The 21,012-nt window shown below is 53.8% G+C and overlaps 7 protein-coding genes across 7 annotated transcripts; 3 read left to right on the forward strand and 4 right to left on the reverse strand.

The window, feature by feature from the left end:
* Nucleotides 1-338: 338 nt before the first annotated feature.
* CDEST_14107 (Putative WD40/YVTN repeat-like-containing domain superfamily) lies at nt 339-3,151 on the reverse strand. Its single transcript, XM_062930263.1, has 4 exons — nt 2,867-3,151; nt 2,688-2,814; nt 1,879-2,634; nt 339-1,820 (listed from the first exon to the last, which is right to left on the reverse strand). Exons 1-4 carry the CDS (start codon nt 3,002-3,004, stop codon nt 1,771-1,773), a joined length of 1,071 nt encoding a protein of 356 aa, XP_062786314.1. The 5' UTR covers nt 3,005-3,151; the 3' UTR covers nt 339-1,770.
* Nucleotides 3,152-3,312: 161 nt separating this feature from the next.
* On the forward strand, nt 3,313-4,461 carry CDEST_14108 (Putative transport protein particle (TRAPP) component). Its single transcript, XM_062930264.1, has 4 exons — nt 3,313-3,683; nt 3,731-3,739; nt 3,797-4,019; nt 4,079-4,461. Exons 1-4 carry the CDS (start codon nt 3,649-3,651, stop codon nt 4,388-4,390), a joined length of 579 nt encoding a protein of 192 aa, XP_062786315.1. The 5' UTR covers nt 3,313-3,648; the 3' UTR covers nt 4,391-4,461.
* A 1,833-nt stretch (nt 4,462-6,294) lies between these two features.
* On the forward strand, nt 6,295-11,206 carry CDEST_14109 (uncharacterized protein). Its single transcript, XM_062930265.1, has 4 exons — nt 6,295-8,017; nt 8,075-8,256; nt 8,321-9,719; nt 9,777-11,206. The coding sequence occupies exons 1-4, from the start codon at nt 7,511-7,513 to the stop codon at nt 10,215-10,217; spliced, it is 2,529 nt and encodes an 842-aa protein (XP_062786316.1). The 5' UTR covers nt 6,295-7,510; the 3' UTR covers nt 10,218-11,206.
* A 495-nt stretch (nt 11,207-11,701) lies between these two features.
* CDEST_14110 (Putative glycoside hydrolase family 16, concanavalin A-like lectin/glucanase domain superfamily) lies at nt 11,702-14,071 on the reverse strand. Its single transcript, XM_062930266.1, has 2 exons — nt 12,394-14,071; nt 11,702-12,337 (listed from the first exon to the last, which is right to left on the reverse strand). Exons 1-2 carry the CDS (start codon nt 13,142-13,144, stop codon nt 12,243-12,245), a joined length of 846 nt encoding a protein of 281 aa, XP_062786317.1. The 5' UTR covers nt 13,145-14,071; the 3' UTR covers nt 11,702-12,242.
* Nucleotides 14,072-14,563: 492 nt separating this feature from the next.
* Nucleotides 14,564-16,755, reverse strand: CDEST_14111 (Putative general transcription factor TFIIH, subunit Tfb6; the record flags this gene model as incomplete). Its single annotated transcript, XM_062930267.1, has 2 exons — nt 14,564-16,173; nt 16,254-16,755. The coding sequence occupies 2 exons, from the start codon at nt 16,753-16,755 to the stop codon at nt 15,623-15,625; spliced, it is 1,053 nt and encodes a 350-aa protein (XP_062786318.1). The 3' UTR covers nt 14,564-15,622.
* Nucleotides 16,756-16,884: 129 nt separating this feature from the next.
* Nucleotides 16,885-17,837, forward strand: CDEST_14112 (uncharacterized protein). The gene is made up of 3 exons (XM_062930268.1): nt 16,885-17,216; nt 17,279-17,328; nt 17,388-17,837. The coding sequence occupies exons 1-3, from the start codon at nt 17,082-17,084 to the stop codon at nt 17,392-17,394; spliced, it is 192 nt and encodes a 63-aa protein (XP_062786319.1). The 5' UTR covers nt 16,885-17,081; the 3' UTR covers nt 17,395-17,837.
* A 70-nt stretch (nt 17,838-17,907) lies between these two features.
* CDEST_14113 (Putative carbohydrate-binding WSC) lies at nt 17,908-19,479 on the reverse strand (the record flags this gene model as incomplete). Its single annotated transcript, XM_062930269.1, has 4 exons — nt 17,908-18,553; nt 18,648-18,695; nt 18,748-19,080; nt 19,148-19,479. The coding sequence occupies 4 exons, from the start codon at nt 19,477-19,479 to the stop codon at nt 17,908-17,910; spliced, it is 1,359 nt and encodes a 452-aa protein (XP_062786320.1).
* Nucleotides 19,480-21,012: the final 1,533 nt, after the last annotated feature.

The raw sequence follows: 21,012 nt of genomic DNA on the forward strand, positions 1-21,012 counted from the left end.
GCTGGGAAGGAACGTGTTTCGGATTCTCGCGATCCTTGGGCTGGGCGACCTTTTTGGGTCTAGTCTGAACCCGGCCTGCCGACGGTACCTACCTACCTACTCAGTTGGAGTCAAGCCGCTGCGAGATAACACACACCAGCATGAATGATCTAACAACTGCGTCCGGATCGCGATAGGGGGAGAACGTCACTCAAGTGCGTTGGCGGCAAAAATAGCAGCCACTCGTGCATCGGCCCTCCGCGCCACTAGGGGTTTTTTTTCTTTCTCGTTTTCTTTTTCCCCCGATTTGAGATGTTCTTGGTCCAGCTAGCCAGCCAGCCAGCCAGCCATCCAAGACAAGCTGTATGTATACATGTTTGAAGACGAGCCAATCTTTACTTCAAGGGCACTGTCAAGTCCCCCCCGTCTCCTACATGGGGCTGCTGTTCTCCAGCATCCACTTCCAGTCAGGGTGCCTCATGACATGATAACAGTATTATTAGGTTGTGTAGAACAAACGTCGAGCCGGGGCGGGGGGGTTGTTACTTGCGCTGGATAGCCTAGATAAGGTGCGAATACGGTCGTTCGAAGCAACTAAAATGCGTCTCTAGACCATTATCTCACAATTCACGGCCCCCTGAGTAGAAAATCGCAACGTTTCCGGCATGCGCCATCATGGCCGTTGTGAGGCGGATGCATCAGGTCTATATCTCATTGCCACTTTTGACCTCATCGTCCGTCCGATGTTGCACATCACTCCATTGACACGCCTGAATCCTACGTCCCATTAACAGCCCCTTGAGTCGAAAGACGGTGCGTCTCTGGCTGCCGGTAAGCTTCCTGTCTCTTTCAAAATTGAAAAAAGATCGTTGGGTCCGCCCATGACAGCGCATACCAGAAGCAGGATCTCGTAATCCGCGAGCTGTGTCACAAATGATAACCGCAGCAAAGCCCAATCCGCCCAAGACTGGCTTTAAGTGACACTTTTCCAGCCCGAGCAGTCAAAAAACAGTCCCCGCTCACTACTCAGGGTGTACGGCAGCTGTCATGCCCACCCTTTTGTCGCAGCCTTGCGGACTGATTGGGAACGAGATCCGGACGATGTGGCGATGCCTCGGCTACCTATGTGCAAGCACCCCGCAACTCACCATATGCCAAGCGTTATTCCACGGCCTCGCTTGTACGAGAGTCGTTCCTCGCCAAAGTCACAGTGCCAAAGCCACGTTTCTCATAATAAAGTGAATCTTGCCAGGTTGTCTCAGGGTTGTCACCGAGAGCCAGTGGAGACACACCAGACGTAGGTTCCTGTGGGCCGTGTCACTCGCTGGCAAATGTCTTCCCTTCGGACTACGTACGCCATCCTCAACGAGGCTTCCGAGCAACTTGCCAGAATCGGCGATTCAAGGGTATCGAGGCGGCCGTTACCGCATCCGCCAACAGACATATAGTTCCAGGAGTCCCACAGGTTAGGCCGCTTCCTTCAATAACACACCAGTCACTTCTTGTCCCCATCGTCCAAACATTACATTGTACCATGCAGATGTCAAAATGCCGCGTTTGTTGGGTCGCAACGGTTCCGCTTTGACATTGGCGGACTCGACTGATCATGCACGGCTCGTTGGTGATGGGTGCTCTTTCTTCCGTGAGAAGATAGTGTCGTTGTTCGCCTGCTATAACCCCAATCATCGGCGGATCAGACGTGAGCCGGATGCCCCTCAGGCATGGCCGTACACACCAACAGGAGTGTCTTCGGAGATGCGAGGGATTAGATTTCTGAAAGATGTGGTTTTGTCACCGCAGTTCTCCGAGAAGCATGTTGCGATCAGATGACGCAGAAAGTACTTTGATAATACATTAGCTCAATAAAGGATCGCAATATATTCGCTTCGCAAGACTCACCGATGGGTTCCGTGCCAGGCGCAAACTCGACACAGTTCACAGTCCCCTTGTGTCCAGGAAGCTTGTACATGAGCTTGCCGGTCTCACTGGACCAAATAGTGGCAGTGCCGTCGCCCGAACCAACAGCTACCTTTTTGCCCTCAGAATCCCAGCTGGCTCGAATGAGGTTCTTCTCGAGCCCCACGGAAGCGCCATCAAATGTTCTGATATGTCTGTCTGTTGGTGCGAATGGACGAATGTCCCATGTTCTCACCGTGGAGTCCATGGCAAATGAAAGCAGCGATTGCGAGTCCGGAGATGCTCGGAGGGAGGTGACCGTGTCCTGGTGGCCAAGCATGGAGTACACAACTGACTTCTTGCGTATGTCCCAGACCTTGATGTCGTTGTCGATGCCGCCTGAGTAGACTTCGTTCCCAGCCTCAGACATGGCAATGGCTGTGATGGGGAACTCTGTCTCGATATGATCCGCCGCGTGCTTTGATCTCGGGTCCCAAAGTCCTATTGTGCCATCGTCGCTACCGCTCACCAGCATGCCCTCGCCTCGTTTGCTGATGTCCATCGTGTTCACAATCTCGTCATGCCCAATGTACCTTCGTATTCTCGTACCGTTCTCAAGATCCCAGCTTGCTAGATGTGTGTCGGCCGAAGCCGAATATACGATCTTAGAGTCTCTGGACCATTGAAGATCCAGGACAGCGCCGCGATGGCCAGTAAGAACGCCATAGTTTTCGCAGTCGCCGTATGTCCGCCACAACACTGCCGAGCATTAGCGAAACCATCCCTGAGAGAACGAACAATCTTCAACCTACAGATACTTCTATCCATCGAACCGGAAGCAATGAAGTTTCCGGTAGGATCAAACTTGGCGGCAAAGATCTCGCCCGAGTGGCCGGAGAGCTCCATGACTGGTGCCTGCAGATTGCTTGTTCGGGGAGCCTGGTCATGAAACTGTTAGTATCTACAGGTTTTTGAAGCGCCTTGTGCTTACCGTCTGAACCAATGCGCTGCTCTTTCCCGAGGCATTGAGCCTCGCCAGCGCTCCTGTTGACGATCCCACGTTCTGGCGCTTCACGATCATCTGGCCCGCGCCAGGCTCGTCGGACGCCGGTCTTTTTTCGGCAGACATAATGAGGGTAATCGGGTGGAAATGGAACTTTTATGATGATAATTTTGGTATCAAGAAAGTCGCGTTGGTGAGAAAGCGGCAGGCGTTTCGTGTCGGAATTTGTCGAGGCTGGTCGACGATGTTCACCAGTAAACTCAAGAAAATGTGTTGTTGCTGAGATCATTGGCCCATGCGTGGCCAGGGACGCATCGGAGCTTGCTTAGGCCGATCCCCGAGCTCTGAGGGAAGATGAAGGCGGAGCTTCCCTACAATACTGATACCTGACTCGGCAGGTTTAGCTCAATCGTGCATTTGGTACCCACTGTCCACTGCTCTTTCCTCATCCATAGACCCTTGCTGAACTTCTGCCCTCCCAAACACTCGCCAGCGGTAAATGGTCCAACATCGAAGCCCAACTTATTGCGACAACAGCCAACCAACAGCAAACTCGACTCCTCGAACCTTCATTGATTAAGGTGCCCACGGCAATTTTGGTACCGCCGCCAAGACGACGACATAGACGGCCAACACAAAACGGTAACGACGTGGTTGCGACCAACAAGAAACCAAGCGTCAGGGTTCTCTCCAATTCCGCCACACTCGCTCGATACCAGCACAGAGGCTATCAAGCTTGGTAGCAGACCTCGACGGCTGGCACTACAACCATGGCCGCAAATAAGGCAACCCGCTTGGGCGAGGAGTACGTTATCCCGTCGTGCTTGGACGACGAAGCTAACCGCTCACTAGGATCTGGAAGTACGTCTTGTGGCCCACATATGCCTAGAAACGAACGATTGACATCCTTAACTGCAGGACTCGGATAGACAAAGTCAACGCCGAGCTCGTCACCCTTACTTACGGAACGATCGTTGCACAACTATGCAAGGACTACGACAGCGATTATGCCGAGGTTAACAAGCAGCTGGACAAGATGGGGTACAACATCGGCCTCCGTCTCATTGAGGACTATTTGGCCAAATCCAACACGATGAAGAGATGCGCAAACTTTCGCGAGACAGCAGACATGATTGCCAGGGTAAAATATTGCCCTAGCGTCTTCCAAGAAGCCTTTGTACTGACGACTGGCTGTATCAGGTCGGCTTCAAAATCTTCCTTAATATCACACCGCAAGTGACGAATTGGACGACAGACAACAAGCAGTTCTCGCTTGTCTTTGATGAGAATCCTCTGGCTGACTTTGTCGAGCTGCCCGACGATGAGCGAGCCCAGGATGAGCTGTGGTATTCTAATATATTTTGCGGCGTGCTGCGAGGAGCATTGGAGATGGTGCAGATGCAAGTGGAGGCGCATTTCATCAGCGACGTCCTCCGGGGCCATGACACGACAGAAATGAGGGTGTCATTAGTGCGGTACATTGATGACGAACTCCCGCCGGAAGATGATTGAGCAGAATCGCGGGTTTTTTTTTGGTTTTGTTTTTTTTGCAGCGCAGCGCTGTTCTTCGCTATGAAATGGAGTATCTTGCCCCGATTTTCCTCTCTCCGCCCTCGTCGCATGCAAGCGTCTATTGTCGATGAAATACGATGACACAACCTAGCCATACTTACCATACTAGCTGGTCAACATCATGTCGGTCTCAGTCCTGTGTGGCTTGCCATGATGCGTCGCGTGGAATTGATGGAGATCTGGCCTCGGACACTCCAGAATACCACTAGAAATATGGCTGCGAGATATGTCGTTCACAATACCTACCAAAGAGACTCGTGCATACAGACCGCCAGGAGAAACAAAATGTGTAAAGTGTAAAAGGAAGTAGCGGCTGTATAGTCCAAGGTATTGGGTGACCATAATTACCTTGGCACGTAAGCCATGTTTTTACGGCGACGGTCTCCGCGCGCTCAACGTTGGGCCTGGCCCTGGTCCATATTCATGGGGCCGGTAGGCCAAGTTAGTTTTGACGACGAGGCATGGCAGCCCAACCCTGCCAAGTGTGTCAACGACCAGTGCAGTAATAGTAAACGAAAGGAAAGGGGGGAATTAGGGAAAGAGGATGAAGGAGGGGGCTTAACCAATAAGCTGGTGATGGATGCGCCTGGGTCGGTGGGCGTAAAGTTCCCGTGTCCTTCACATTTACCAGCCGATTCCGGCAAATACGGGGTACAGGTTGTGTGAGCCGATGAATGGTTGATGGCGTCGTCCAAAAACCAAGATGAAATGACCATCAGGTAACCCCTAATGGAACGTGATATGAGCCAGCCTCGGCATTCGCGATGCTTCAGCTGCATCTTCGTATCAACAACACAATGGTACACATGTGCTGAGTATAGCTTCGAGCTTGAGCTTGTCGTGGAGTTGCAGGGGGCCCATGCATCCGCAGATTGCAGATGCATTGGCTGCAGCCTTCTGGCTGCTGAGTCTACGTCTACTCTCAGCAAGCCAGCTTTCAAGATTGCGTGATGAATAGGATGGATGAGATGTAGAAAGCTCTATTCGGAATAAGCATAGCATGTCAGGCGTCAAAGTAGATGTTGTTCAACGTGGGGTGTGCCCATGCAGCATAGCAAGACGCGTCTACACTTGCAGCGCGGTCGCGTTGATTGAGACAGTACTCCGTACACTGGGATGAAGCGCGCTGCATGAGGTGAGCTCCATCCAAAGGTGCGTGCGATGCGACACCCACAAGTAGCACCTACCACCTATCCTATCTAAGTACCGTGCTACCTACTTCCCCCCCCCCGACCTATCTACCTTACCTACCTGGGTACCTAAGGTAGGTCGTAGGTACTGGAGGTAGGTAGGTAGGTAGGTATGTACTTACCTAGGTAGGAAGGGAAGGGGCGGCGAGAGGGAGTCGCGCAGCGCGAGCAAAGTACTAGCGCACCAGCTTGACTTTCTTTACAACGGCCAGCAAGGTCTCAGCACCTCATGATTGCCCGACGGGATGATAATCCAGAGAGAGACGACGAGGTAGGTCCATCAACCGCTGCAATTGGGGATGCTGGAGAACTGATCCCTTTAACATCTGACAAGGTAGTGCATTCGTTACCAGCAATGCGATACCAGGGCACCTTTAGCAGGGCCCTTCTCTGGTGCGTGAATGGGTGGGCATAGTGGTTGTGGTGTCCCCTCTTCTTTGAGCCCTTGAATTGGAAGCCTTATGCCTATTCCCTTTTTTTTCGCCTTTGACATAGTGAAGAATGGCCTCAGGCAACTTACGTTCTCAGATGTCCGCACTGCATTCTGAGGTATACCCGCAGCAGCAGGGAGCTACCTACTGCGGTAGCCAAGGTAGCTGCTAGTTACCTCGCGGTTCCAGGTCTCCAGACTTCCCACCCCCGAAATCTGCCCAAGCGTCCCAGACGAAAATTGGGAAAATCCCAACCCCATCCTTTCCCACGCCCGCGTCGACGTCCACTCTCCGACACACTCTCTTCCCTTCCATTTGCCTTGTCCCGTCATATCCTCCGTCCCGTTGACCAAGCGCCCCTCTCTTTCCTCCTCCTCCTCCTCCTCCTCCTCTCCTACTCTCGCGTTGCTCCTCCCCCTTCCTCCCAATTTCCAACATCCAAATCCCCCCCCTGGTGGCCTCGCATGCCGAACGTATTCAATCTCACCTTGGCCTTGAAAACGTGTCTATTCCCCCGTTGATGGTTACCCGCCGTCACGCCCCCCCGAGACAATTGTCGACTTTATCCTTGACATCGCCTTATCGGCCTAGCGCTTGCGGGAGACAGGAGAGGGACACCTGGACCTGCTACGGGATAATACCCTTAACTGTTAGGATCGACGACGCCGCCTGGTCAGAGCATTGCACCGCACCCAGAGACTTGAGAGACGTGGAGGCAGCAGCAGCAACAGCAGTCAGCTCGAACCCCAAAGCCAAAATCAGAGCAACTTAAATCCCAAGAGCCGGACGGAAGCCAAAGCCAAACTTGCCTTTACCCCCGACCCCCGAGCCGCGCTGCTCCTCATCCTCCTTCTCCTCCTGTCTTTCTACTCCCACTTCCAATCCCATTTCCACTACTCAACCCACACCTGCATTTGCATCTGCATCTGGCCCTGCTTTTCGCCTTCGGCCACCTTCGCCGCCTTCTTCGCCATCGTCCTCATCAACCATCCGATCCAGCCTTCGTCGCTGCACGTCCTTCGACATTTCCCCCTCACCTCCGTCTTCTTCCTCTTCTTCATCTGTACCATCGCATACTGCTACCATCACGAGTCGCGTCTACTCGTCCACACGGTCGCGCCCTTTCAACCTCGCAGCCATTCCCGTTCTCTCCTTCAACCACCGTACCCTCTAGGCTACTTACCCACCTGCCTGACCGACCCCTGGTGCTCTATCACTGAATTTCGACACGCTCTACCGCCTGTTGGCTTTTTAGCGCATCGCGTAGTCACGCTCGCAGCGCCAGCCTGACGGTCGCTGACCCGGAAAGTTTTTGACGACCGCGACGCTCTCTCGTCTTCGACCATCTTCCATCATTCAAGCAACCCTCTCTTTCTTCACCGTATCGACCTCACCCTACCCAGCTGGGCAGACGACTGTCTGCAGCCCAGCCTTTCATCATGAACGTCAACGTCAATCCCAACATGGCCAACATGAACGCCATGGGCGGTCCTGTCGGCGCTCCTGTTCCCATGATGAATAACGGCGCAGTCGCGCCTCAAGTCGCCGGCGGTCCACGACAGATGCCTGTGCCCACCGAGAGTCAACGCACCCTGCTCAATACCTACATCTACGAGTACTTTCTCCGCCATCAAATGTTCGATTGCGCCCGAACCCTCCTGAACGGGGACAATCAAGTAAACGTCATGAAGGACGGCTCGAACCGTCGAAGGGATGAGAATGGCAACCTCTTGGGCAACGGCCTCGCCGACGACCCGATGGACACCGACTCCAAGGATGACATCGATGCCAAGCTGCCTGAAGACCTGCCCGCTCCCAAGCTGCCCATGCCCGCCTCAGAATCCTCGTTCCTGTATGAGTGGTTCTGCTTGTTCTGGGACATCTTCCACGCGCAACGCACCAAGGGTGGCAACGGACCTGTCAACCAATACGTCAGCCACACCCAGGTACGTCGTTCTGTTCGTCTGCGCACCATACGTGCCACAGCTAACCAAGCTCTTTAGCAGCAATCCCGCATGCGACAGAATCAGCAGCAGGAGCTCCTCCGCCAGATGCGTCCCGACGGCTTGGCCGCCCAGCAACAATATCATTCACAGATGATGCGCAATATGCAAAATGGAGGCATGGCCATGAACATGCAAAAGGGCAACCTTGCGCGCGCGGCCATGGCCAACAACCAAAACAAGTGAGCCATTGCTTCTCCCCACGCCCACTCCCTGCTCATGTTTTGCTAACCTCGCTCCGCGTAGCCCCCAAGCAATGCAGATGCTTCAGCATGCAAAGCAAACCCAGATGCAACGAGACCCTTCGGACATGGATGGAAACCGCCAACGCCCTTCGTCGCCTGGTTCCGGTGAAAACGCTCCCTCGCCTTCCAAGAGACCTCGTCTGGATGGCACGCCCAACTTCCCTAACCAACCCGGAATGATGCCGAACGGAAGACCACAACAGGGCATGCCGGGCCAGCAGGTGGGGACCACCCCAAACGTAGCCCAAGCACAGCAAATGCTCATCACCAACGGCATTAATCCGGCATCGCTGACCCAGCAGCAGTTTACGACATTCTCAAATCAACCACCTGCTGTCCAAGCTAAGTCCATTGCCACATATGCGGCAAACCTCCAACAACACCAAGCTAGCCAGATGCCTAACAAACCCATGCCTAACGCATCCGGTCCTCAGGGCCAAGGCTCCCCCATGATGGCTCAAGGCCCTGATGGCGCCGGGCTGGCCGCCTACTACAACGCCGGGGAGATGGGTCCCGGCGGTATTAGGCCTGGCCCTGGCGGTGCTCAAGCCGGTGGTGGAAGTAACCACGCTCTGCAAGACTATCAAATGCAGCTAATGCTTTTGGAGCAGCAGAATAAAAAGAGGCTTATGATGGCTCGACAGGAGCAGGACAGCATGGGCGGTGCCATGCCGAGAGGAGATGGACCCGCTGGCCCAGGAGGGCCAGGAGGCCCACCTGGTCCCAACGGCCAGCCGTTCCCAGAGACATCCCCTCAGGGTGGCAGAACGGGAGCGTCGCCGAACCCAACGGAGCAGATGAAGCGAGGCACGCCTCAAATGAACAACGCCGGCATTCCGTCGCCATTGCCTGAGGGCGCGCAGTCCCGCGGCTCCCCGAATCCCATGAATTTCATGAACAGCCAAATGGACCCCAACATGGCACCTCATTTCTTCAAGGGCATGGGGAACCAGATGGACGGTAACATGGTTCCCAACCCTCAGATGAACGGGGGCATGCGCCCTCCCAGCTCGCATCCGGGTCAGCAATTCGGCGGCCAGATGAACCAGCAACAAATGATGGCCGCCCGACAGCAGCAGCAGCAGCAACAACAGGCGCAGCAGCAGCAGCAGCAGCAACAGGCGCAGCAGCAGCCCCAACAGGCCGGCCAGGGCAACCAGCCGGTGCAGTGGCAGCAAGGTGGTCCGAATGGCAACCAGATGGTGCCTCAAGGCCCCCAGGGTCCAGTTCAGGGCACGCCGCAGCAACGGTCAATGCCCCCGCCATCTGCACCAGCAGGTGCTAACACCAACCGGACAAGCACGTCTTCGCCTCAACAGGCGACAGCAGCACCGCCTACTCCTTCGCAGTCCAACAAGGCTGCCCCGAAGAAAAAGGACAACAAGAACGCCAAGGCCAAGGTGAGTACAGTGAGTAAGCCGGTATTGTTGACTCTCAAGCTAACAACCCCTCTCCAGGCTGCGACGCAGAAGAAGTCCAACACCAACCTCAACAGCGGCACCACTCCAGCCGCAGACAGCGCGCAGGATGCGGAGCAGCCCGCACCGGCAACCCCTATCACCCCCGTCAACGCGACCAGCTTCAACAAGAACGGGCAAAACGCCGCTGTTCCCACTGTGCCCAACGGTCAACAGAGTGCTCCTGCGCCACCCCCCCCGGCTCAAGTCGCTCCCCAGCCACACACCGACAACAGTCAAAACGGTGCCTTCGGCATGGACAGTTCAAACGGGATGGTCGACTTTAGCTCCATGGCCTTTGCCGACCCCTTGGTCTCGGACAACGTGCTCAATGACTTCGATTTCGACTCCTTCCTGCATGAGGACGGCGATAACCAGGCGTTCGACTTCAATACCGGGTCGTTCGGCATGGAGGGCGGTAACGAAATTGGCGCAGACTAGAGTTTGTCCAAGTCTTGATCTGCGCAGGCGTCCGGTTCCTCCAGTTTCTCGTCAGGCTTCTATCATGTGTTAAGGCGTTGTTACGATTCCCCTGACTCGACTGCTCCGAGTCTAAATATCGGTGTAGCCAAGCAACAAAATCTCTGCGAAGTACGGCAGTTTCCATTTTATTTATGAATTCGCACAGAATACCAACAAAAAAAGATTGCCTCGGGTCCCTTATGGCACGGTTGGCTCATGCCAGTGCTGGCTCCGCATCGACTCCAAGTCGCCAGCTGCTTGTCTCAAAGCTTCCGGTCTATGCCCGCAGGCTTCATGGTGTCCGCCACACTCAGCCGCAGCTTTCGAGTCTGCCTCTTTCATATTTCCTACGCTTTTTACCTGTCTTCCGTCGATGGTGTCGTTCGTGGCAATGATGTCTATTATTGTCTGGTCAGCGACACACTCGGCGGGTATTGTCATCGTTCACTACAGCCTCGTTGTCGACGGCGATCTAATCTTTTGCGTGCATGTGCCTAGGGTAACGCACATCACAACCTGATGGGGCTTACTTTGAGCTGGTCGTTGGTGGGTGGGCCTCTCGTCGGGGTCCTTGGATCATTGGTTCTGGAGTTCAAGGGGTCGGTTTCGCAAGTTCTTGTCAGACGCCATTTTTCTATCGAGCAAGTGGGCAAAATTATTGATTCAATGCGGCATACGATGTGAGATTGCGGAGCCCGGATTTCATTTGGAAAATGGGGAGGCTTGCCAACCCATCAGTGTTTACTCGACGTATGCAAAAGGGGTGAGGAAGAGTCCAAAAAGAGGCAGTGGTATTGGAGGATGAGTGAGAGGAGCATTGTTGTACTTACTAGAAGGTTGGGGACACCTTTCTTATTCTCTCGCCCCTGTGTCATCCAGGCATCGTCGTCTACGCGGGGTCTTGTCAGATTATACTGTGGCGTAGTGTGGTATCAACTTACGAGAATCAATCCAGCTGTTTTGTCCATGAACGATTGCAAACACAAAGGTCAAAGCCTGACTTTTGTGTGTTCCAGTTTCTTCCTCTATTGTGTAGACTTACCACACAGTACAAGACAGTTCACAGTGTTTTACCGACCAGTAGAGAGTCAGTGAATATTATGCCTGCGTTCTAGAGACCTGGTTGTCAGACTGCAGCAGGTCAACAACGGGGTTTTTGTGCTCTTGGGCGAGTAGACGGACGTGGGGTCGGACTGCCATTGACAAAACCCGGGAAGGCAACCCCAGCCCTGGCCCCAGACGCGTCTGGTGAGGGAAATCTGTTCAATCTACAACCAAAACTAGTGCACGCAGGTCTGCAGGTGACTAACTGGCGCTGTACTTGCGGCAGAACAAGAACTGCTGCTGTAACGTTTCCTGAAACATAAAAGCTTCTTTCCAAAGACCAGCATGTCAACGTCTTCTCAGCCGCAAAGTGTTACAGCTGGTAAGGCTGCAAAAGTGGGGTTCTACTCTTGAGGCTTGTTCTGCGGTTGTGGTTGTTGCACACTTTGCATACAAGCCTAGTACAGACAGGCTTTCAACAATTAATCCAGAGGTTTTTATCTATAAGAAGGATGAAAAGTAGTTTTGAAGACTTGTCTTGCCCCTTGTCATGCTGCATCATCTATTCTCCACATCATCCCTGTTTTCGTGCATGAACATCGAACATGACGAGGGATAGTTTGAACGGTTGACTTGCAGATGTCGTGGTTTGTAACCATCTCACCCAAAGGGACCGGCCTGATCGGTCTCGTGGCTACTTCAGGGTGAAAAACAGCCGCTCTATATCGCTATTGAAAGGGGTATATATACTAGAGGAACAAGAGAACCACGCTCCACGAATTGAGGAAGGGGACCATGCTAGTAAAACTGGGCTGTATGCCTCTGAAGTTGTGGCGGCAGTCAACCTAATGCGGTTGAGGGATGTCGATGCTGCGCTGCAGCTGCGATATCAAGCAGGCTCAGGCTCCGGACGGGCGGCGAACATGCAAAGCTTCGTGGCAATGATGTACATGAAGATAATCAGGGCGACTGGTAAACGGCAAGATATCCAATCTCCATCATGCTACCATAGCCATCCTGGGTGGCCGCGGTCGGAGGGCCCGGCAATGTACCGCCTGGTGCAGGTTTAGCAGCTGGGCAGAGACGAAACACCATAGGGGAGAAAGCTTACCAACTGCCACATTCATGAGCACGTAATAGGGCATGTGAGCGAGCGTGGCCCAGATACCCTCATCCCCAATATCGCTACCTCTCAGTTGGCTGAATACGACACCATCGCGTGTCCATGTGATGGTCTCCGTGGCCCAGTTGTTGGAAGTACGGTCCCATTCCAAAGCCCAGGTGTGCCAGCCGTTGTCGGGGATGGAAGTGGCTACGCCACGACCGGCTGGCTCGTTGCAGATGCCGCCAACCTCTTGCTGGCAGTGAACGGTGCCCGTCGCGGAGAGTTGGCCATTGACTTGCTCGAAAATATCAAGCTCGCCGCAGAGGGGCCATTCTACACCGTTGCGGACGGCATCACCCAGCATCCAGAATGCGGGCCACATGCCCTGCTTGTTCGCGTTCTCGCCCATCCTGAACATGGACTGAACCTTCATCCTTCCGCCCGGCTGAGGGGTCCATGCCGCCTTGGTTTCAATGCGCGCAGATGTCCAAACACCGCTTCTTGATCTGCGAGGGATGAGCTGGATAGTTTCGCCACCGGATATTTGAACGTTCCAGGATGATTCGGTGTAAGTCTGGACCTCGTTGTTTGTGTCGATAGCCAGAGCCACGTCCCAGGTGTCACGCCGAGGCGGTGAGCCGGCATTGCCTTGGAATGTCTCTGACCAGATGATGTTCATGCCGTCTGCCGGTGGGGGGGTAAGAGCCATGGCAGTAGGCACGAGAGCCAGGAGAAGGCCAGCGGTTGCTGGTAGCATTGTGTATTTGATAAACTTGTCTTCGGACCACCAAGTAAGTGTGTTGCGAGGAGAAGGAAAACTGGGCAATGAACAACACTTGTGTAAAAATCTCGTCTATCCAGAGTAGCAAAAACTGGCTACTTGCGAGTATTCGGAATTTTGAAAGAATGGACGATGATATTCGAATGGAAGAGATCACCAAGAAATGAACGGAATGGCACTTGGCCCAGTAAGTGAAAGCGAGTGCGGTAGAGAACGAGAGAGGCGGATAAGGCACATTCTGGCTGATGGGTCGCGAGGCTGGGCCGAGCATATATACCACCATACAGATAGTACAGACTGACAGGGCGGGGGCAGGGCTGGATGGGGACGACGTGGACAAGCCCGTGTGGGTACAGCATCCTGACCCAACTCCAGAAGACAGGGCGTCAAGGGATGTCTGCCGAGGAAGGGCAACAATGTACAAGAAAAAGTTCGAGGCATAGCCATAGTCACCAACCTCGAGTCCAAGAACGGTAAGTTGGAGCGGGGAGATTGACGTGGGGAGCATGGATGAAACGCCCAGAAGCTGGGAATAGTAAACTCGAGGTCGGCGGTGACGGTAGGCTGTCTGGCAACCTGGCACAGGCTTCTTGGATCAACTCCAGTCCAGGCGGAGACCCAAGGATGGCTGAGAAGGGGCGCAGGTGGGTTGTACAAGTGTAGTTGGAACGGTGGCGACTGGGGGAGGGAGAGGAGTTCATAGCTAGAGGTGGTTGACAAGGTATGCCAGGGAGTCCTGATCTGCGTCGGACATGACCACAGCCGCCGCGAGAGATAGGGGTCGGAAGAGGACAAGGCCTACATTGCAGCATGTTGACAGGGAACAATAAGCCGGAGCTGGGAGAAATGGTGCAAGAGGAACAGGCGAAAAGAGGCTCAAGGATGCATGCTACATATTGACCGACGACAAGGGGGCAAAGAGAAAATACGGGATGATAGGGGGCTTGGGTGCGTGGATTAGATGGGACGAGACCCAAGAACGGGGCACCCGGGCCAAGGATCGACTCCCGATGCGGCAGTGGCCAGCCGCTGTGATTGGTGGTTCGGCTGCAGAGCGTCAAGCGCATAATCTTTACCATCTCCACCGGCAGCTGAGGATTGGTCTTCGACGAAGGACACGAGAAAGGAGAAGGGGGGAAAGGAAAAAAGGAGGTGGGTTTGGGCCATTCATTAAGACTCATGGGGTATAGAGTAGAGATCATCAGTTGGTAGGAAGCTATGACTTTTGTTAGATGGAAAGATCGGGAGGGGTAGCCCATCCAAACAGCATTGCGAAAGAAGCATCGGAGGCCGCTCGACTTTCGACGATGGATACAAGTACAAGTTGATGGCTTCGTCCATCTGGCGAGACACAGCTCTTTCCTCCGGGGCAGAGGGGGTGGGGGGTGGGCACAAGATAATCGCCATGACGAGATCCCCAGAAGCCCCTGAAAAAATAACGTATAAGAAATGAAGCATCCGTAGAAGAAGTGAAATTGTAGTAACTAGGTGACCACCCACACACCACAAAAAAGACGGGGGGAGAGAAGGAAACACTCCACACAAGCGCATGGCTCTGATACTGGACCAGCATTGCATGTTCTGAGACACCAGGCGACAAGGTCCACTCAGCTCAGATCCACGAACGGGAAAAGCGCCGCTTCAAGGATCATGGGAAGTGCCACTTGCAGGGCGGTTCGTTTTGGGGAGGCATCAGTCCGTGTCCACGGAGAATTTCATGTTCGGGGACTTTCGATTAAGTCGGTTTGCTACGGCGGAAGCCTCGAGTTTAAACGAATCGCACTTGGAAAGGTTGCTAAAGTTTGTACGGCTAGAAGTATAGCAGCTGGTCAATGCCGGCCTTATTCACTGGTGCTGGAAATCGTTCCCCGAGACATCCTCCCCGTAGTTGGAACCAGAGCGCCCACCCACAGAGAGAAACAAGCTGCTTTCCCTGTCCCCGGATGAACTATTCATCAGCATATCGCTCGATTCGCGTCTTTCAGGGGGTCGTTGGCCACGCCGCAAATGTTCGCGTTACCTTGCTCATCGTCTTACATATACCGTACGCCCAATTGCTTAGTGTAAAATCACATCCAGAGTGGTTCGCGGTGCTCCCACAATCCATCGCACCAAGGACTTGTACGCCGAGTGAGCAACGCCAACGCTTTCGATGATGATCAAATCGCTGTGGCCCAACGGAGCGTGTTTCAATCCGCCATGCATTCTGTTTGCCGCTAAACCCTTCGAACATCGTGCCCGAACGGTATTCAGTCATCCTCTCCACGTCTCCGGCTTGTGAGACAAGACGGGCCTGGATTCTGCTTTATAGTACGAGTTACAATTACTAGGCCAAGATGGTGCACAGTTCACTGTCACCCATCGGCGTGCGAGCCAACCGTAGCTCCGAAGCTATTAGGAACGTTGTATACGGGTTCACAAAAAGTTCGATGTCCTTCGGTTGATTGTGGGCCATCATGAGGCGGCAGAGCAAAGAGTGTTATCGCTGACGCCTGGGACCGCGGGCCCAAAGACATCTCCCAACTTTTCGCCCAACTGGACAATGGTATGCTCATAGACTCGTGCGGCATCCATATAAATGCTGTCGTCGTCGTCGTCGTCGTAATCGTCGTCGTCGTCGTCGTCCCGTGCCAAGCCCGTTGTATCGTCAATATCGATGTCGTTTCCCATTGTGGTGTTCGTCTCACTGTCGTCCACTTCCGTTTCGTCGTCCTTGCTGCCATCATCAGGCTCCCTGCTGAGAACCTCGACAACAGCCAGCCTGGTTTGCTCCACAGAGCTTCGGCAACGAACCATGTCGGTCGTGGACATGCCTGCTCTCATGCCGTTCTCGAAACCGGGCAGAGTGGCTTTTGTTTCTATGTCGCGGCCAGCCAGAAGACTTGCAAAGCAGTGATCCAATTTCTTCAAGATGGAAAAGGCAGCTCTGGGAGAAGGTGGAAATGAGTCAATCCACTGCGTGAAGTCACTGGCGATGTTCAAGAGAAATGGGATCTGTATGCTCGCTGCAGAACCGAGTCAGAGTTGGTGTTTCAAGGCATTCACGACGCCTTCGTTCATCTAGCTGGGGGCATGGGTTCCTCACGGGTTCCAGATAGCCATAGGACGTCGATGACGCCGTGGAGGTCTTTGCAAAGCTCGGCAAAAGTCTTATAGCCGACGACTTGATCGCCAGGCTCAGGGTTCCCATACTTCTTGACATAGCGACGGTTGACTACAGCCAGGCGTTCCTCGACGTATCTACGCACCGTTTCTTCCTTGTTCGATCCCGGTCGCAGCGACCTGGCGCGAGGATGTGGAAGAGCCGCGCTGGAGCGGACGGAGGCGGTGCTGGGAGCGGGCGACGGGAGAGTTTGCGAAGGGAAGAAGCCGCCCGGTCCCAGCGGTTGTGGGGTGTCAGCCATTGTCTTGACGTGCGTCTGCCGTTTAATGCAATAGTAGGGCCGCCTTTCGCATCGTCGGCGGGAGGTACGAGCATGGACTTTCTTTCGCCTTTTTGGAGCGCGCAGGGTGTTGAGGGCGGAGTAGGAATCCGTAGCACTCACCCCCACCAAGGTTGCTAGGTGGTTAGTTCCTTCCCTTCCCATGTCCCATGTGGTAGGTAGGTAGATAGGTAGGTACGTGTGCTGACGTATGACACCACATGCACACGCTGGGTTACCAGCCACACTCCTTGGTCTCCACAATGATGGTCAGCCCGCCGCCACCCGTGGCTCGTTTGGGTGACGTCCAGCTCAATCGAAAATTTCGGCTGTCTGCGACCAGAGTTCCTGTGTGCAGCTGGCCCGTTTCCAACCTCACATCGTGACGAAGTCAAGATCCGACAGTTTTCCTCCACGACGCCAACACTCCCCACTATAATAAGCTCGTCCCTCGATCTCTTTTCCTCTATACATCACATTCTACCGTCAACATGCCTCCCAAAAGAATTGTTGTCGAGCGAGGCAGCCCTCGCTCCCGCCAGCCCAAGGGCTACTTCAGATCCACCTACGATGCCCTGACCTCCTCCGAGAATGCGCCCGTCGTCCGCAGCATCGTCGTCTTCGGTGTAAGTTTCATCTGAGCTTTTCGTGCCTTCTCAAGGCCGGGCTTGCTAACAGGAATCACTAGGCTGCCGTGACCTTCCTCTCGAGCTCCTGGGGCGAATTCCTTCTTCCTCCGTGAGCATTTCTTCGACAGCCTCTGTTGCCTCTAACCATTGCTAACATTCGTGTCGCAGTCAATAAACGATTCTTCCATTACCGAATAACGGTCCATGTATAATCACGTTCTTGTTGCCGCGAAAGAGAAGCTGGCTGTACAATAGTTCAATGACGATGAGCCTCGAGGCTACAGGGAATGGCATCCGAGGTCTGGCGTTTCTCGAGTTTGTGGCCTACACCAGTTGGGGGTTAACGAATTTCACACTCATGCACCTTGTACTTCGGTCACGTTGAATGCTACTTTTGCCGTGATTCATGGGATCGACGGACGCACACCGTTCGAGGCAGCCTAACAAGCACCAATACCCGCCAAAGGCCGGTGGGGGTTCTATCTTCCCTTCCAGTGGATAATGTGGTAGACTGCGTATACAAGGCGACGAAGGCGGTCAAACTGAGTCGTAACAAAAGCGGTTACGCTCTAGAGTTCCTGCTGACTGACGCAAGTAGACTAAATGCTTGATTAAGAGGTTCAACTTGCACTTTCAACTGATGAAACACGGAATCCACATCCCGCGGTGACCTCTTTAGGGGTTGACCTCAAATTAACTCGGCATTTTGGCAAGTTCCGTTACACTTTTGATAAAGTGAGAGAGCGGCCCATCCGCCACACATCTCACTCTGGCTACCTGGACAAGGCATGTTGCAGCCTCCCCAGAGCCCCTTTCTGGGCATACGGTCATCAGCCACTGAGTTACCGCACCAGCATTCTTTGGCATACTCCAGACCCGCATATGCGAAGCCCTTTCCGTTGCAGTGCTTGATGCAAGCATCAACTGTCATGCCGTCGCTGGACGTTTTTGCACTCGGGAGAGTGCGACCCTGGCCCGACGGATCGCGGGCACAGCCAAGGTATCTGTACTGAAGTGTGCTCGTCACGTCCTTGTATCCCCACTGAGGCAAAGAAATCTGTGTCGTTGCACCACACCCTGATTCCGGCTGGGCGTTGCTAGGGCCGCGCTGGACGCTGTTACAGCCCGGTAACTTGTCAGACTGGCCCTGAACTTGCTCATTAACCTTGACAGGAACTTGACAGCCCCTCCTTGTCTCGTCGTCAAAAAACTGGAATACTGGGCATTTCTCGATGCTACCGCCACCATCCTTGCACTGCGTGATAGCGGCCTGAAGCACGTTGACATCCCATCCGTTGACGAAATCGCCGTGCAGGCCATATCCAGTTGGGTCGCTGTGCAGCGTCAGCGATGGTGTTCTTTGCAAAGCTGGGACGAGAGACTTGCCCATTGGACAGGACGAAAGGTTGAGTATCGTTCTCGCCATACCACTTGTCCTTGAACTCATTGACGCTGAAGATGACCTCGTAGAACAGACTAACGGAAGCATTAGCAGTGTCTGGGCTAGGTCTCCTAGGACTCACCTTACGTCGCGAATCTTTTGGGATGAGTCGACGGGCATTTGCCATTGTCAAGACGATCCGGATAGGCCATGTGACTTTTGTGGTCGGGTGAATCCAGATTGACACCGTCCCAGCACGAAGGAAACAAGATCTGGAGGCGCAGCCCATTGGGACAGTTGCGGGTAGGGAATCCGTTGGTTTGGGGACCGCCATTGCCCAGGCAGACGTAGGAAATAGCTCGCTGCTCAAGGGTATTGCTGAAACTGCGAAGCTTGGGATCACCAGCCAGCATGCGAAAACCTTTGGGGAACGCTATAAGACCCTTGCTGTACTCGGGGTCTCTGGAGTCTTGTCGAAAGCTGAAATAGCCCAGTCAGTCAGTGCCACTGCCCTTTGCCCGTACCAGCCAGATAGCCAAGTACTCACAGGTAATAGGCTAGCATGCCCCCGGACTGCGAAACGCTAGTGAATTTACCATCTTGCCCTTGGTAATAAAGAGTCGGGATCCAGTAATTGCTTAAGTCAGCGGTGACCTTGCAAGTTGAACAACTTGCGGCGCGGGCCTGCTCGTATGTCATGCTGAAGTCGAAACCATTGCCACCCATTATGGTGTGTACATGCCCGGAAAGAGCTCCCGGGTTGACGATTGGATCGGCGCGCTCAACAACCACTGGCTTAGAACAAGGAACGATGAAGAAGCCAGCAGCACGGCTGACGGCCCAAAGGCCGAAGAAGAGCCTTCCAGTAGCTCTCATCATGGGCAGTGATTGAGGTTGCAAAGAGTGGGAACGGGGGGTCAAGATGAAGTTGGAGAAGATGACAAGAAGGAGTGGCCAAGGCAACTCAAAAGCAGGCGGCAACCAGCCCACTATGTCGCGAGAACTTGTCCGGGAACATCCAGAGCTCCTAAGCGAAGTGAGATGATTGAGTACAGCCGAGAGCTGAAGGTTTCAAGGGATAGCTGAAAAGTAAGAAATGCGGGCGCACCTTGGAAGAAGCAGTGATGCCCATGTCGAGGGCCACAAAGACGAAGCGGGATACGATGAGGTTTTTTAACCCTCACCTTCCGGCTTTTTCCTCGTCATTGAGCCCCGCATCATCTCACTACGGACTACCACCCAGATCCAAACCAAAGCCGAAGGAGACCCTTCAACATGGTGACCATGGTAGTGACAATGGCCACTAGACAACCCATTATTGTGAACTCGGGCTAATACGGGAGAACAAGGAAACTGGGAAGCGGAGAAACATGACGAGTTGGCTGGGGCTAAACTGAAAACAGATCTCAACTCGTCCACCCACAGCCAAGATGGCGTCGACAATAGGGCAAGCTCAACTGGATGGCGGCGTTGTTCGGAGGCGGCTCCGAGCAGTGGCATGAGTAGAGGGGCAGCTGTAAGTCGAGCTCCAAAGCCATGCTTCACACCCTAAAGAGACATATGTTACGTCCCGTTTCAGCTCCTAGCTCAGACAACATGGCAGTGTCTCTACTCTATTTCATGAAGTCGGTGGTGCAAATAGAACGCCAGGGGATGATAGGTGTTACAAGATCTAGCGCATGTTGAGATCCTGCACGGGCGAGTTCTGTTTCGGCCATGGTGGGCGAACGGGTCCCAAGAGGCGATACCACTACCACCGCTATAACTTGGAGCTCTAGCATCTGACTGTCTTAGACAAGAGATATATTAGACAACATATAGGTATGTGGCTGCTGTGGGTAGATCTACTACCACTTCTTGCCATGCAAGCATCCGTTGCTCTGCTGACTCTTAAGCGGGAGGCGTGTCGCATTTGCAAGCCATCGTGCCATGGCCACCGGAACCGGCATTAGTGTTGCAACTCAAGTCAAACGGAGCGCAATCAACGTGTACCTTGCAGTGAAATGGGCCCGGGCTAGTCATCAGAGGGGCACTCGGAAGCAGGGGAGTTCGGGCAGGCATGTGGCAAGCGGGCAGTCAGCTCGAACGTCAAGGCGAGACATGCGGAGGGCCAGACCTCTCACAGCCCCCGCTCCGGGAGAAATTGGCTGCTACGGTCTCGGCAAGTTATCTCTTTGTCTCACACAGAAATTCCGACCCCGCTTGTCGTCTGCTCCCGGAAAAAACCACCTGACGGCTCAGGAATGTTTTCATACCTATTATTTCTCGCTTCTCAGCGTGGAATCGTGATACAAATCGAACAGCTGAAGGGTTGCTGGTATGTAACCAGAGCAGCCACGGGCTTCCTTCTCTAGTTCTAGAAGTGATAATTATATTCGATACATCGAAAGAAAAAATGAAGGGTAAGAACCT

Source organism: Colletotrichum destructivum, chromosome 9 (assembly GCF_034447905.1).
Source record: "Colletotrichum destructivum chromosome 9, complete sequence".
Lineage (NCBI taxonomy): Eukaryota > Fungi > Ascomycota > Sordariomycetes > Glomerellales > Glomerellaceae > Colletotrichum > Colletotrichum destructivum.